The 13,410-nt window shown below is 48.5% G+C and overlaps 2 protein-coding genes across 11 annotated transcripts in view; one reads left to right on the forward strand and one right to left on the reverse strand.

Moving 5' to 3' along the window:
- RNF141 (ring finger protein 141) overlaps nt 1-13,410 on the forward strand; it is a 46,498-nt gene that overhangs the window by 30,511 nt on the left and 2,577 nt on the right. The window lies entirely within an intron of this gene.
- Nucleotides 155-13,410, reverse strand: part of AMPD3 (adenosine monophosphate deaminase 3) — a 56,328-nt gene continuing 43,072 nt past the window's right edge. For 7 of the 8 annotated variants that reach the window (XM_055282436.2, XM_055282434.2, XM_055282438.2 and 4 more), the window contains exons 9-15: nt 12,733-12,896; nt 11,519-11,645; nt 8,197-8,360; nt 6,856-6,976; nt 5,559-5,732; nt 3,619-3,729; nt 155-2,568 (exon numbers count right to left, since the gene is read on the reverse strand). In XM_055282436.2, coding sequence (XP_055138411.1) covers nt 2,392-2,568; nt 3,619-3,729; nt 5,559-5,732; nt 6,856-6,976; nt 8,197-8,360; nt 11,519-11,645; nt 12,733-12,896 — 1,038 coding nt within the window. In that variant the 3' untranslated portion in view covers nt 155-2,391. Of the gene's footprint in view, nt 2,569-3,617; nt 3,730-5,558; nt 5,733-6,855; nt 6,977-8,196; nt 8,361-11,518; nt 11,646-12,732; nt 12,897-13,410 lie in introns of those variants that run through there. The other variant, XM_063641110.1, reaches the window with a different exon arrangement.

Raw genomic sequence — 13,410 nt, forward strand, 5'->3', positions numbered from 1 at the left:
CTGGTTAGTATTCCCCTAGTTACACTTGTTCTTTATAATGATCATAATTCAGGCAGAGTATTTGGGTATATCACCTTCAGTCATGTCTTAAACCCAGGAAATGAAGAATATTGTTTCACCAACACTCAGAAGTAAAGAGAAAGCAAGAGAAAAGTGCTTTCAGCTCTTTTAATCCAAGAGGCCATGAAAAATAACCCAAGAGCTGTGATTTTTCACGAGGCAAAGAGCAATGATATCGATCGTTTCAGCGGTACAATTTGAAGTAACACATAAAGTGAACTTGAGCCCTTAAGGATAAAGAAGGGATAACTGCCTCAAAAACTGTTGCTTTAGAAACCTAAGCCAGTATACAAGTAATTGCCTTTTATTCCTATTGCAAACACAAAGGAAAGTAGGGATTTGTCCCCCAAAAGGCCAATTAAGTATAACAATGTAAATAAAAGCACAAAGTGCTATAGAAAAGATGTCAGAAAAGCTTGCAGGACAGGTAAAACCCAATAAGGTGTTAGCTGGACAGACTAAAATAATATCCGGGGAAAAGGAAATGAACATGTATAGCTTTGCTCATGAACTATAACGGTAGAAGTTAGAGAAAATAACAAAAGATTTATCTTCTGGGTCTAGTGAGCTTCAGTTTGAAAATTTTGAGTTTTCCTAGTGAATGTCATTCATGTCTGAGTCTTAGTAAAAGATAAATTAGCTATTATTACTGATAGCTTTTCATGGTGCCCAATCTTAACAGTAAAAAAACTTTAACATTTGCTTTAAATATGATTATCTTTAAATAGTTTTAAATTATTGAGCCACAGTCCTAGCTGACTTTATTTAACAATTTAAAAAAAGATACTTGATACAGATAAAATGACAATGAGAAACTACACAATACTTCCTATGTTAGGGCAAATCTATATAAATGGGGGCTTTTCAAAACTAATCCCCAAGATAACAACGGATTTTCATTCAATTTCTTAATTAGCTGTAAGATAGCGTATATATCTGCCTAGTAAAAAGACTGCATTTGTAGTTCCATATGCTGAATTGACCAGTGGAGGGGACAGGCATTATAAAGTCACAAGATGAGACAATCTAAAGTCAAATAAGTTCACAGGCAGAAATCGAATTCTTCTAACTATGATGGTTCAAAAAGACCTCCTGTAGTCTGAATTTGACCACAGAAATAGATAAGAAGTTCCTTGAGCAGCCTCTTAAGTACTAAGAGCACATGTCCTTAAAAAGTTGCCTAAAGAAATTCACTTAGTTATTCAATATTCATTTATTGAGCACCTACTACATACCAGGCACTAGTAACACAGATAAAGAGTACACTGATAAAGCTTAATTCAGATTGGTCTTTAAAAATGCTTTCTACCTGGCCCCTGGGACCATTGTATCTTCTGAAGTCATCATAGTAGATAAGGGAGAAATTTTGCCTTAAAAAAATGCGCCCAGTTACAGTGATTAAAACACACACACACACACACACACACCTAACATTTGTGGGGTCTAATGGAATAGTGGGGAAAAGACAAGATTTGGAATAAGGAAATCCAGTTGTAGGCCTATTACTTATTAGCTGTGTGACCTTAAGTTAAATTTCACTTATCTGGCCTCTTAATTGGTAAAGTGATAGTTGGCCTACAGTTGTAGCATATTAGAGCCAAAAGGAACAGAGATCATCTAGTCCTGTGCTTTTTGAAGTTCTTCATTCAAATGAAAATATTATGTAGCAGCCCCAGTGTAAAACTGATGAACGCAGAGTCACTTTGACAGCCCCTGAGCATCACTCACTCCCTTCCCTCCCCCACCCTAAAGTATTCATGAAGAGATTCACAGAACACCCTGAAAGCCACTCATCTAGTCCAAAGCCTCACTTTCTAGGTGAAGAAACCAAGACTCAGAATAGGAGTGGCTGTTTTCATGAGTACATTTGGCTTCCAACTAGAAAGGGGGGAGAAGGGCTAAATAAAACAGTTTAAGAAATTCATTAAAAACACAAATTGTCAAGAAGGAAGTCTTCCATCTTAACTCCTTCAAAGTAGCCCCTTTATGAAATGGAACTTTGAAATTGATTGTGTTTAAGGCAGCCAGCCATCCAGAGGCTGAAATGAAAAACTACCAATTAGCCTACCTGGGCCAATGGAGAAAAGTATAGCAGAAAACCCCATGTTACTTGGCATCTGACCAGGGAAAATCCTGGCCCCAACAGTTCAGGCACTGGCAGTTTCAAGAGAAATACTTGGAAAATTAAACCAACCAAAATCACCAGTTTAAAATTTCTTCAGAGGCATCCTCTTCACAGAGGAAAGTCCTGGTTTGGAATCTTGACCACTATTTAGCCACAGCAGACTTGAAATTGAACCAAAAAGTTAAAATGCATGTCAAATGCTGGACCTATTTGATCAAGGCGGTGATCTCTTCTGATTTCATAGCATCAGACAGGAAGCTGAGCTCATTGCATAAGGTCTCATATCGGAATGCCATCCGGATCTGAGCCACATTTGTCTTTCGAATATCGTTTCCTTCAGGTCCTTCTTTGTAATAATTTTGTCCCAGAAACTTTTGCTTTTCCTGTGGACCAAGAGAAATACAAATGAAACGATATACTTTTGATTCACTTTCTATAGCCATGTGGGCAGCTTTGACATCAGTCACAGCAAGTCAGACTAGTCCCCCTGAAGCAGATCTTTGGTCAGGACATCTTATCCCCACAGAACTCTTAAAATTCCTGCTGGCCTCTGTGTCCTCAAGGATGTCACCTTGACAACCTCAGTCATCCTCAGACAACCCTTCATTCCTGGCTGTGCTTTCCTTGATCAGAGAGGAAAGATAAGGTCTGCAGCAGCTACTGGGGATGGGAAAGGCAAGGGGAAGGAGGTAAGACTCTAATTAAGAAGTCCCTCCTGAGAGCTGACAAGGACAATGTTCCTGGGGAGGACCAGTCCAAGGCACCACACTGCACATGAAAAGAATCTTAAGCCTTTAACTCTGCTGCATCATCATCTGACAAGCACAGCCCCTAATGCAACCTTTTCCTAACTAGTGACATCACCCGGGCAAGTGTCAGGGGACCTAAGGTACATCAGAACATGGGTCTTAGTGCCAGCTTCTCGTCAGACTTTTTAAAAAATGACAGATGTCTGAGTCCCATAGTCTAGATTTTTATTCAGTCTAGATACTGTTCATCTATTCAAGAAATATTGAGCGCCTGCTATGTGCCAGGGACTATCTAGGGCCCGGGGATATAATTCTGAACAAGCCTCTGCCCTCACAGAGCTTACATGCTAGACGGAAAGACAGAAAAACACATAACTAAATATCAGCAGGAATAAATGGTATGGAGAAAAACAGATTAAGAGGATAGAGAATAATAGCAAGTGTGTGACTACTTTAGAATGGGCGATCAGGGAAGGCCTCTCCCAGGAGGCGTAGAGGTCTGAGAAGCGTGAGGAAGCAGCCATGAAAACGCAGGAGGCTGCCGCATTTTCTCTCCCCATGCCTGAGTGTCTCAGAGGCCCTGCCTGCTGTGTTCATCACAGATCCCCAGTGCCTGGAAGGCTCCTGGCACACAGCAGGCAGCCTTCCCAGGAGGGACACAGGCAGCACCGTCACACTCCATACCTGATGCGAGAGGCCGCTCTGCAGCACGCTGTTCCTGGCGATCTCACACAGGTCGCAGGTGCTCAGCTTCCACACTTGAGCTGCAATGGCATATTCTTCCATAAGAGCTTCCTAGACCCTCCCCCAAAGCATGTGGATTAGACGGGAGGATATCCATGTCAATCGTTCACACATGTCCAAAGCTAACAACATCAGACACTGTGGGTTTAACTTTTCCTCACTAAATGGCACCTGGATCATCAAACATCACACCTTCAAAGCCTAAGATCTTTTCTTCTGTGAAATCACAGGTTATCAAAGAGAGATCTAAAATCGTGCCTCCACATTTATTCATTGACCAGCACTGAGACCTCATGTTGAAGCCCTGTGCCAGTCATCAGGGATGGCAGTCTCTGCTCTCCTGTGACAAGCCCTCTAGTCATGCCAGTTTTAGCACTTGCCCTCTAGCTTTTCTTTTTAACACACTATTTTCTTAACTTTGCGATAGATAGATAGATAGATGATAGATGATGATAGATAGATAGATAGATAGATGATAGATAGATAGATAGATAGATAGATAGATAGATAGATAGATAGATGATAGGTAGATAGATGATAGATAGATGATAGATAGATAGATGATAGATAGATAGATGATAGATAGATAGATAGATAGATAGATAGATAGATAGATAGATAGATGATAGACAGATGATAGGTAGATAGATAGATAGATGAGTAAAGTACTAAAAGCAGAGATGGAACATCAAAAAAAAAATGAGAAGTGATCATAGGATAAGCAGTAAAATGGTGTAATCCCAGAATGATCTGGGTTTGAGCTGTGGTTTTGCTTCCCTTCTGGGATGTGAAGTGCCTATTCATCACAAGCCCTCTGTGACCTCTTCCCCACCCCACTGCCTCTGTAGCCTAGAGCAATGGTTCTCGAAGTACAGATCAAGGACCCCTGAGAGTCCTAAGACCTTTTGAAAGATCTTGTCTTTTCCAATTATGTATTTTCATGAGGCAAGATTTCTATTTTTACATATTTTGCTTAAAAGCAAATTGAAAGCAGAAGTGGCTAGGAGAGTCCTGCTGACTTCCATTAAGACATTAAAGAGGCTTAAAAATGCAAAACAAAGGCAGGGGAAACTGTTACTTTTTAGAAAAAAAAATTATTATTATGTAAAATTTCATTGGTTTATTGATATGGTTTTTAAATGAGATAATAAATATTTTAAAATTTCTTACTCATTTCTAACATGGTAAATATCAGTAGATATAACCCACATAAACAACAGGTCTTTGAAAGCTTCAGTTCTTAAGAGTATAAAGGGGTGCAGAGACCAAGAGGTTGGAGAACCTCTGTCCTAAAAGACTCTGGTGCTTCTGTTTTTGTTAAGCAACGGCTGATCTTGTCAACACCATCAAAACATGCTGGGTACACTTGCAGCTAGTCCCCATGCATGACACCACTGTTACCTTCCTCTTTTATTTTCCCAGAGACCCAAAGTGTAGAAATTATAATAGCATTGATTTTAAAAGTAGCAACCATTTTGAATATATGCAGACACTATATTAGACCCTTTGATTCATTATCTTCATGAATCCTCACAGGGTAGGGACAGAGAAAATTTTATCTCCATTTTACAGATGAAGAGGAGCTTGATCCAGAAATCTAATAACTTTACCAAGGTCACAGAGCTCATAAATGTCAAAGAAAGAGAAAATAGAGGAAGGCAAAGATACTAAATTGTGCCTTTGAGGGTTCAAGAACCCCAAAGAAAGGGCTCCTGGAGGGCACAATTTTCCCCCAACAGTGGCTTCCTTCCTGCCTTCACTGGGCCACCAACCCCACCCCAAAAGCAGAACTGAGCCATGGGCTCAGGTTCCTGAAATGGGAGGACAGGCTAGAACTGGTGCCTACTGAGGCACTACTGTCCTCACCCCAAAGTCCTTACCTTCGTGTAGTGGAACTGCATGGGGTCATCGGTGGAAAGAGAAACATGCAGTCCCTTGTGCAGGAATTCCCTCAGAGGGTTCTTGGAATATTCGAGAAACAAACTGTTGTTGCTAAGAGGAGACATGGCAATGGGGATCTGAGCAAGGTAGTAAAGATACTGCAATACCGGACTCTGCAAAAGAACCACCGAACTCATGTGACAAGTGCCAGAGAGGAGAGAAGGGAAAAGGGAAGGGAGAAAGGGAGGGAAGAAGCATTCACCAGTGGAAACCAGGGGTCTGAACCATGTCTGCCCAAGTCCTCAACCCGAGTTCCTCGAAGCCAGGACACTCAGACCCACTCTCCCCTTCCCCACTGTTCATCTCATTCCTACATTGCATGCCAGCCCTCCCTGGTGCCTCTACCCACTGTTGGAAGTGCTCACTCTTGCTCCAAACCAGAGGCAAGGCTCAGGGCAGGAAGGGCAGCCCACTCCAGCCTACACCTTCAGCTCCTTTCCCCTAGGCATGGACCCAGTCTAGAAGATGCCCCACTTTAGCTATTTTATTGCTTTGACTGCAAACAGCCAGGTTGAGACTATAAACACTCCAGCTCCTGGGAGATGATCCCTGAAGGGATGGGAGGGGCGGACCTGCCCAGGATAGAGTGGTTTTCTACTGTAGCACCCACCCCACCCAAAAATGTGACCCATGGTTACACCTCACCGGGATCAGGGAAAGGGAGCATTTTGATCAAACTTCGTGCCAATGGAAAGTGATCCAAAATATGGAGAAGACTGTATGCACAGAGCTCAAGCGTACACATGTGAAAAGGTGGATGGACTCTGTGTCCAACTAGTGTGGACTTGTTGAGTCGATTACAGACAAAGTGGCAGACCCTTCATCCAGCAACAGCCTTGGAAGGAGGAGTATAGATATTATGTTGCAGCATCAAAAAATGCTGGTCATATAACAGTAAGGGACAAGGCAGGAACCAAATTCTGTGTTCATTATGATAATAAACACATTAAAACTATGCTGTGGATAAAAGATGGAAATTAGATATACTAAAAAGCTAATAATGGCTATTTCTATTAACGTAATATCATAAGGGCTGGCTTTTTTCCATTTCTCCAGTTTTTGGAAAATCAAAATTGTGATGAGTTTGATTATATTATTTTTAAAAATAAAACCAAGATAAGAACAGACATCCCAGCCCAGAAGAGGGCCCAGCCTTCTGGCCTCACTGGTTGAGCCTCCCAGGAGCCCAGGGCAGGGCAGTCACTCAGGACAGGCTCCCGAGAGTGGCCTGGTTACCTTCTTGAGGAGCAGCCCGTGGGAAATGTTGTCAGCAGTGAGGAAGGCAGACACCAGGTGGGTGATGGAGCCGGCCTCCCCACAGTGCGGCCGGAACAGGAACGTGCTCAGGCCACGCTCCCTGTAACAGAAGGGGTTTCCGAATCAGGAAGGCCCCCCCAGTTGGCTCTGCCTGGGGCCTGTGCAGCCTCAGCTCGGGGCCAGCTCCAGAAGGAATGACCACCTATGGTCAGCTGTGCTGACCCGGTGCACCCTGGAAACTACCCCTCCTAAAATGCAGAGGCCCAGGCCCCGGGTCCCCTTAGAACCAAGAACATCACTTCTACTGGCAGAGAGTGGGCCTTGCAGTAGAAAGAGACTCTGCTGTGCCCTCCAGCCACTCTCCTGAATTCCTCTCCCGGCCTTGTGTCCTGCATTCGTAGAACTCCAGAGCAGGGAAGGCCATGAGAAACCACGGAGTCTGACCTCTGTGTTATGGAAATGGGCAAACCAAGGCCCGGAGAGTGAAGTCTATGTTCCATGCCACTGAACAGGTCAGTAGCAAAGCCAGAACCAGAGCCCCCATCTCCAAAAGCTCAGCCCAGGACTGCCTCCACCCTGCCAGGCCATTTCTCTCAGTCAGGACCCCATTCAAAACCTCCACACCCACCAACTAGCACCAGTTTAGGCTGAGCTAGAGAGGCCCCAGGGCCCAGCAGGGAAAAGTGGGATGCAAGACTTGTAGGGAAGGGAATGGCTCAGTGTCCTGCTGCCTTGGGCAGCTAACTCCTGGCCACATGTGCCTCGTCTGTGTGCATACTGGTGGGAGCCTCTGCCTGTAAAGGCATGCATGGATTTAGTCTGTCTTGTTCCCTGTTATTTGTCCAGTGCCCAGGGCAGTGCCTATCGCATGCCAGATGCAGTGATTTGCTGAACGAAAATATGCACATGTGGACATTGTTGGTGTGGCAGTAAGTGAACATGCATGTGTAATAGCATGTCCTATGCTTCCATTATCTCAGGGATGTACAGGCACACATGGAGTGTGCCCTGGTGTGTGTACATATAAATGTGTGGACACGTGTGGACTGTGGCTGCATTGCATACTGTACATGACATATGTCTGTACTGGCATGTGTGTTATGGTGGGCATGTTTGCATGTGTGTGATCACGTGGAGACATGCCTCACACAGCAGGCTGGAAAGTGCTGTGTGTTTTAAGGTGTGTGGGCACATGGACATGCGTGTTGGTTCAGGTGCACATGGACACAAGGATCACATGCATGTGTGTGTGCATGTGTGTGCATGCGCGTGTGTACTAACATATGAACCCAAGCGTGTGCGAGGGCAGGCCTCACGCACCTGCGGAGGTTGTTGAGCACCATGATGTTGGCATACATGTAGTACAGGTAGTAGCTGTAGGGTGGGTTCTGCTCACTGGTCCAGACGTCTGGGTTCGGGCTCTTGTCGGAAAACATGTGGTCGCTGTGCTTGGACTCATCATCCACGCTGTCAAACCCCGTCACCTGGGCAGGAGAGGTCAGCTCAAGGCAGGACCAGGACTCAGCCTCGGCTCAGCCTCCCAGGGCTCATAGCTGCCAGAGGCCTGGGGGTCTGGGACCCTCAGGTTCACACCTCAGCTGGGGACCCCTTGGCCTGGCTGAGGCCATATTCCTCCCAGGGATGAAAAGTGGGTACGACACCAAGGCCTGCCCCTTCGGAGCTTCCATAGGTACTCTGGAGGTGAGACAGGAGAGTGCCAAGCCCCTGTGTGGTGGTGGTGACAGTGGGGGAAACTGCCAAGCCAGGTGAAGGGCAAGGCAGCCATGGCCACCACCTGCCCCTCTGCTATGCCGAGGCCAGCCTGCAGGGAGCAGTGGCCATTGCCATCAGCAGCAGGGACAAGCTGTGAAGGAGAAGGGTCCTAGTATACATCACGCATCAGGCCTTGCTCAAAGCACTTCACTCACGTCAGTTAATTCATATTCAGAGCAACCCAGGAGGGACGGGTTGGCTGCCAGCCCCATTTTACAGTTGAGCAAACCAGGGCCAAAGCAATTAAGAAAGTTGATCAAGAAACCAGGTTTGGCCAGACACGGTGGCTCACCCCTGTAATCCCAGCACTTTGGGAGGAGGAGGCGGGCAGATCGCGAGGTCAGGAGTTCAAGGCCAGCCTGCCCAACATGGTGAAACCCCATCTCTAGTAAAAAAAAAAAATACAAAAATTAACCGGGCATGGTGGCGTGCACCTGTAATCCCAGCTACTCAGGAGGCTAAGGCAGAAGAATTGCTTGAAGCCGGGAGATGGAGGTTGCAGTGAGCCAAGATTGCACCACTGCACTCCAGCCTGGGTGACAGAGCAAGACTCCATCTAAAAAAAAACAAAAAACAAAAAACAAAAACAGGTTCTGGGCTCTGGGTCTGCACTCTTTGGGGCTGTAGGTAGAGAATACTCTAGGGCATGTCCAGGTGTGGCCAGGAGAAACCAGCCAGCTGCCTCACAGACAGATAAGAGGGTCCTTGCTGGGCTAAGCCTTGGCTCCTGGGAGGCAGCTCTGCTCTCCGATCCCCACTGGAGCTGCCCTCTGAGATGGGCCTGAGTAGCCTCAGGAAACCCCCACCCTTCCACTGCAGTTCTACCTTGGCTGGGACCCCGGGGGGCCCCTCCTGAGTCACTGGAGCCTTCTGGCTGATCCCAGAGGTCATCCCCAACCAAGAACACATGCGTGGAGGGTACGGGCTCTCAGCACACAGGGGAGGCTTGCTACCAGGCCACGGCAGTGCCTTGCAAAGGAGCCTCTGAATAGCAAATGGGAGAAAGAGACTGTCCCCCTTAATCCACAACTGGCCCAAACTGGAGGGCTCCCAGCCCAGGCCCCAGGCCCCAGCCAGGTCTGCTGGCCTCTCCTGTTCCTATGGGGGCAGCAAGGGCCCAGAGGAGCAAGGCAGCATGAGGGTCTTGGCCAGAATCTTCCGTGTCACAGAGCCCTGTGTGTCAAAGGAAATGACAGGGTCCCTGCTATGACCCTAAGCACTCCCTAGACGGGTTTGGGGGGCCTGGGAGGATCTTGAGCTCTGCTCTGTGCTCACTAGCTCCATACTTCACCGGAACTTTCTAGGGCCTGGCATGGGGATAATTTCAGCCCCTCTTCGGAGCTCTATCCAGCTGAAGCAGGGCCTCACAACTGCATCTCCCACAGCCTTGGGCGCAAAATACGTTGTCTCCTCCTCCTGCTCCTCCTCCTCCTCCCCACACCTGCTCTTCCTCCATTGCCGGCAGCAACCTTCGAACAGCACACCATCCATGCTCCTGCAAAGCCAGGCATCTGCGAGGCATCCTAGACTCCCCCCAGTGCCTCCTTCAGTCTCTGTCCAGGTCCTGCCAGGTCTATGCCCACCACTTCTCGCCAAGCCCCACACTTTGTGCAGATCCCTGCGCTGCCACACCTCAGAGACACAAGCTGGTAGCTGCTATGCACCTTACTATTCTCACTTGGGAGGCAACATAGAATAGGGGTTCAGGGCACACCGCTGGAGTCAGCCTGCCAGGACACACATTCCAGCTCTGCCACTTTTAGCTTTATGATCTGTTTTAATTTCCTTGTGTGTCAATTGGAGCTAGCAGCTTCACAGGGCTTTGGTGAGGATTAAATGAGATAATCCAGGGAGAGCACTTAACACCGTGTCCAACACACACCAAGCACATAATAATTCTGCTTACTGTTAACAAAATGGTAATAGTAATGGGGCAATTGTGAGGCTTAGGTGAGATCACGTTGTGGCGTCTGACCAGGCCAGGCAGAAGCACGCACGAGTGTGAGCTATTTCCTCTGGGTCAAGCTCCCCTCCTGTCTCCAGGCAGGCCCCTGACTCTCACCCCTGCCCCCACCTCCAGCTACCTTCTCTTCTGGGCCATCTCCACACAACAGCCAGAACATGTTTGTCTAAAACATAACTTTGATGATGTCCCTCAGCCTGTCCAATCACTTTCTGGGCACACAGACTCAATCCTTCCCTCGTGCCCCAGCCCTCGGGCTCCCCCATGTGCCTCTCCCTGTAGAAAGTCATCCATCACCGGGCACTGGCCTGTATCACCATCTGATACACCCTCGATTCCAGGCATCCAGAGGTAGGGACCGGCTCCCGCCTCCTTCCCCCTCCCTCCCTGGTTAAGTGTCTCCCAGACTGCTCCTCTCCTTCTCCTACAACTAACTGAATCTGGAAGGGAAATATATTTTAGGGGCTTGTACTTAATCACACATAGTGTGAGGACCTTTGTTGCTAGGTAAAGCAGGTGAATTGAAGTGTTCGCATTTCTAAAAAAAAAAAACCTGAGGCTGCTGCTTGGTACTGCTAGGGGCTAGATCCAGCCTTTCCAGCCCCACCTGGCAGAAACCGAGTTCCCAGTCTTTGCCCACTGTTGCCCTCCCTGCTGGGGGAAAGGCCTGCCCCAAGACCACCACCCCCACCCCCCCACACCCACTGACTCCCAGAGCTGCCCCTGAGGAGAAGGGGACTTTTTAGAAATCCAGCTTCTTGGGGCTGGTGACCCCATGCCTGGAACACAGGTGGCAGGACCTGAGATACCATCGTGAAGGGCAGGAGCAAACCTGACCCAGCTCACAGCGAATCCATTCCTGCCTCTGCCACTATGAGCCCTGCCTGGGGCGCCACCCGCACTTACATATTTAAGGAAGAGGTGAAGCTCTCGATGATCTTGGGGGTTGATAGTGGCCTTGAAAAGGGGCAGGAAGATGTTCTCCAGCATCTTCCCAAAGTTTGGCAGCAGCTTCTTTGACCTAAATATGTCACTGGGGGACAGCAAAGACTCGCTTGTCAGGTGGATCTAACAGCCTGCTGCCCTGTCAGAGACCAGCCCCAGTCACTTCCTCAGGCACCCTGTGTCCCCATCAAACACCCAGAGTCAATTCAGATGTGACCTGAAAACAGATCCCTCCTCTGTCCTCCTCTCCCAGCAATGTCTGCAATACTCTGCCTTGGTTTGGAAGCTCCACACCTTGCAAGCTCCTCCATGCCCATCTGAGCAGTTTCTCAAGCCAGAAGCCACTGGGAATGGGATGGTGGCATTCTGGCTGACCAAGAGGCTGCGATATGAGTCCTCAAATTCCCAGTGACCCAAACATTCTGTTACTCAGCTCTGTTTCCCTAAACCACATACCCCAGCCCATCCTGGATTCATGGGCTCCACCCTGGCCAGCCGCCTGGAGAGGACAGCAGCCATCTGAGTGACATCCAGGGAGAGGCCAGCAATGTAGACCACTACAGCTCTCCCCATACCCTGGGGCTCACCAAAAGGACAATCCATCCTCAACCCACAATGAGAAGAAGGCGGGGGTGGTAGTTCCCCCAAAGCCTTTGCACATCTATATTTTTCAAAGATCAAGAGTTCTAGTGTCAGCCGGACGCAGTGGCTCACGCCTGTAATCCCAGCATTTTGGGAGGCTGAGGCAGGTGGATCACAAGGTCAGGAGTTCAACACCAGCCTGGCCAACATGGTGAAACCCCATCTCTACTAAAAATATAAAAATTGGCCGGATGTGGTGGTGAGTGCCTGTAATTCCAGCTACTCAGGAGGCTGAGGCAAAGAATTGCTTGAACCAGGGAGGTGGAGGTTGCAGTGAGCCGAGATCATGCCACTGCACTCAGAGCCTGGGTGACAGAGTGAGACTCTGTCTCAAAAAAAAAAAAAAAAAGAGCTGTAGTGTCATGCAGACATCTTTGCTCGTCACTCCTTCTATGGAAAAATCCCTGGAAAGGACAAGCTTAAGCTGGCACCAGAACAGGCCCTACCCCTCAGGAGTGCAGACTCAGCAGCCCACGAGGGACAGACTGTCACCTCTGTAGGGCACAGGGCAGACAGCGGGCCACCTCACTTACTAGATCCGGGGCACCTGGATGATCCAGCGCATGTTGGGAGAGTAGACCTTGTGCTGGATAAACCAGCGGGCCAGGTTGGGCCACTCCTCAGGACTGCGGCCGTAGATGGAGAGCCGTGGCTCTGAATACTGGTACTTGCTCTCCTCCAGCTCCCGGGCAACCTCCTGGCACAAGAAGAGCTTGGGTCAGCCCCAGTGCATCCCAGCTACATGGGAGACTCTCACTCTCCATCACCAGCAGGGTCCTGTAGCTCCCCCAGCCACCTTGCTCCCAGGCTGGAAGCACTGATCTAAATCCCCAGGGCTGCCTGCTCCTGTAAGCTCTTGTTCCACTTTAGCAGAGGCCCCCTCTGGGGAGGAAGGCCTTGGGTCTGCAGAACCAGGCCACAGCAGAAGCATCTCCACACGGAGCTCATCTGCACCCAGCCAGGTTCAGGCTGCAGAGACACGAAAGCCAGGCCAGGTGCTGTGAGCTCCGCCAAGGTGGATACCCTTCCCTCCCCTTCCCGGCAGTTGGCACATGCAGCACTGCCTGGAGCAGGCAGCCAGGCCACAACACTGGGCACCTGGGCACCTCACCTTTGCCTAAGCTGATGGTGGACAGATGGAGGGAAAGGGGCCAGGGGCACACAAGACCCCCACCCTCTGAAAGCCACAGCACTGGGCGCCTGGGCACCTC

This window comes from Symphalangus syndactylus, chromosome 6, assembly GCF_028878055.3.
Source record: "Symphalangus syndactylus isolate Jambi chromosome 6, NHGRI_mSymSyn1-v2.1_pri, whole genome shotgun sequence".
In the NCBI taxonomy this organism is placed as follows: domain Eukaryota; kingdom Metazoa; phylum Chordata; class Mammalia; order Primates; family Hylobatidae; genus Symphalangus; species Symphalangus syndactylus.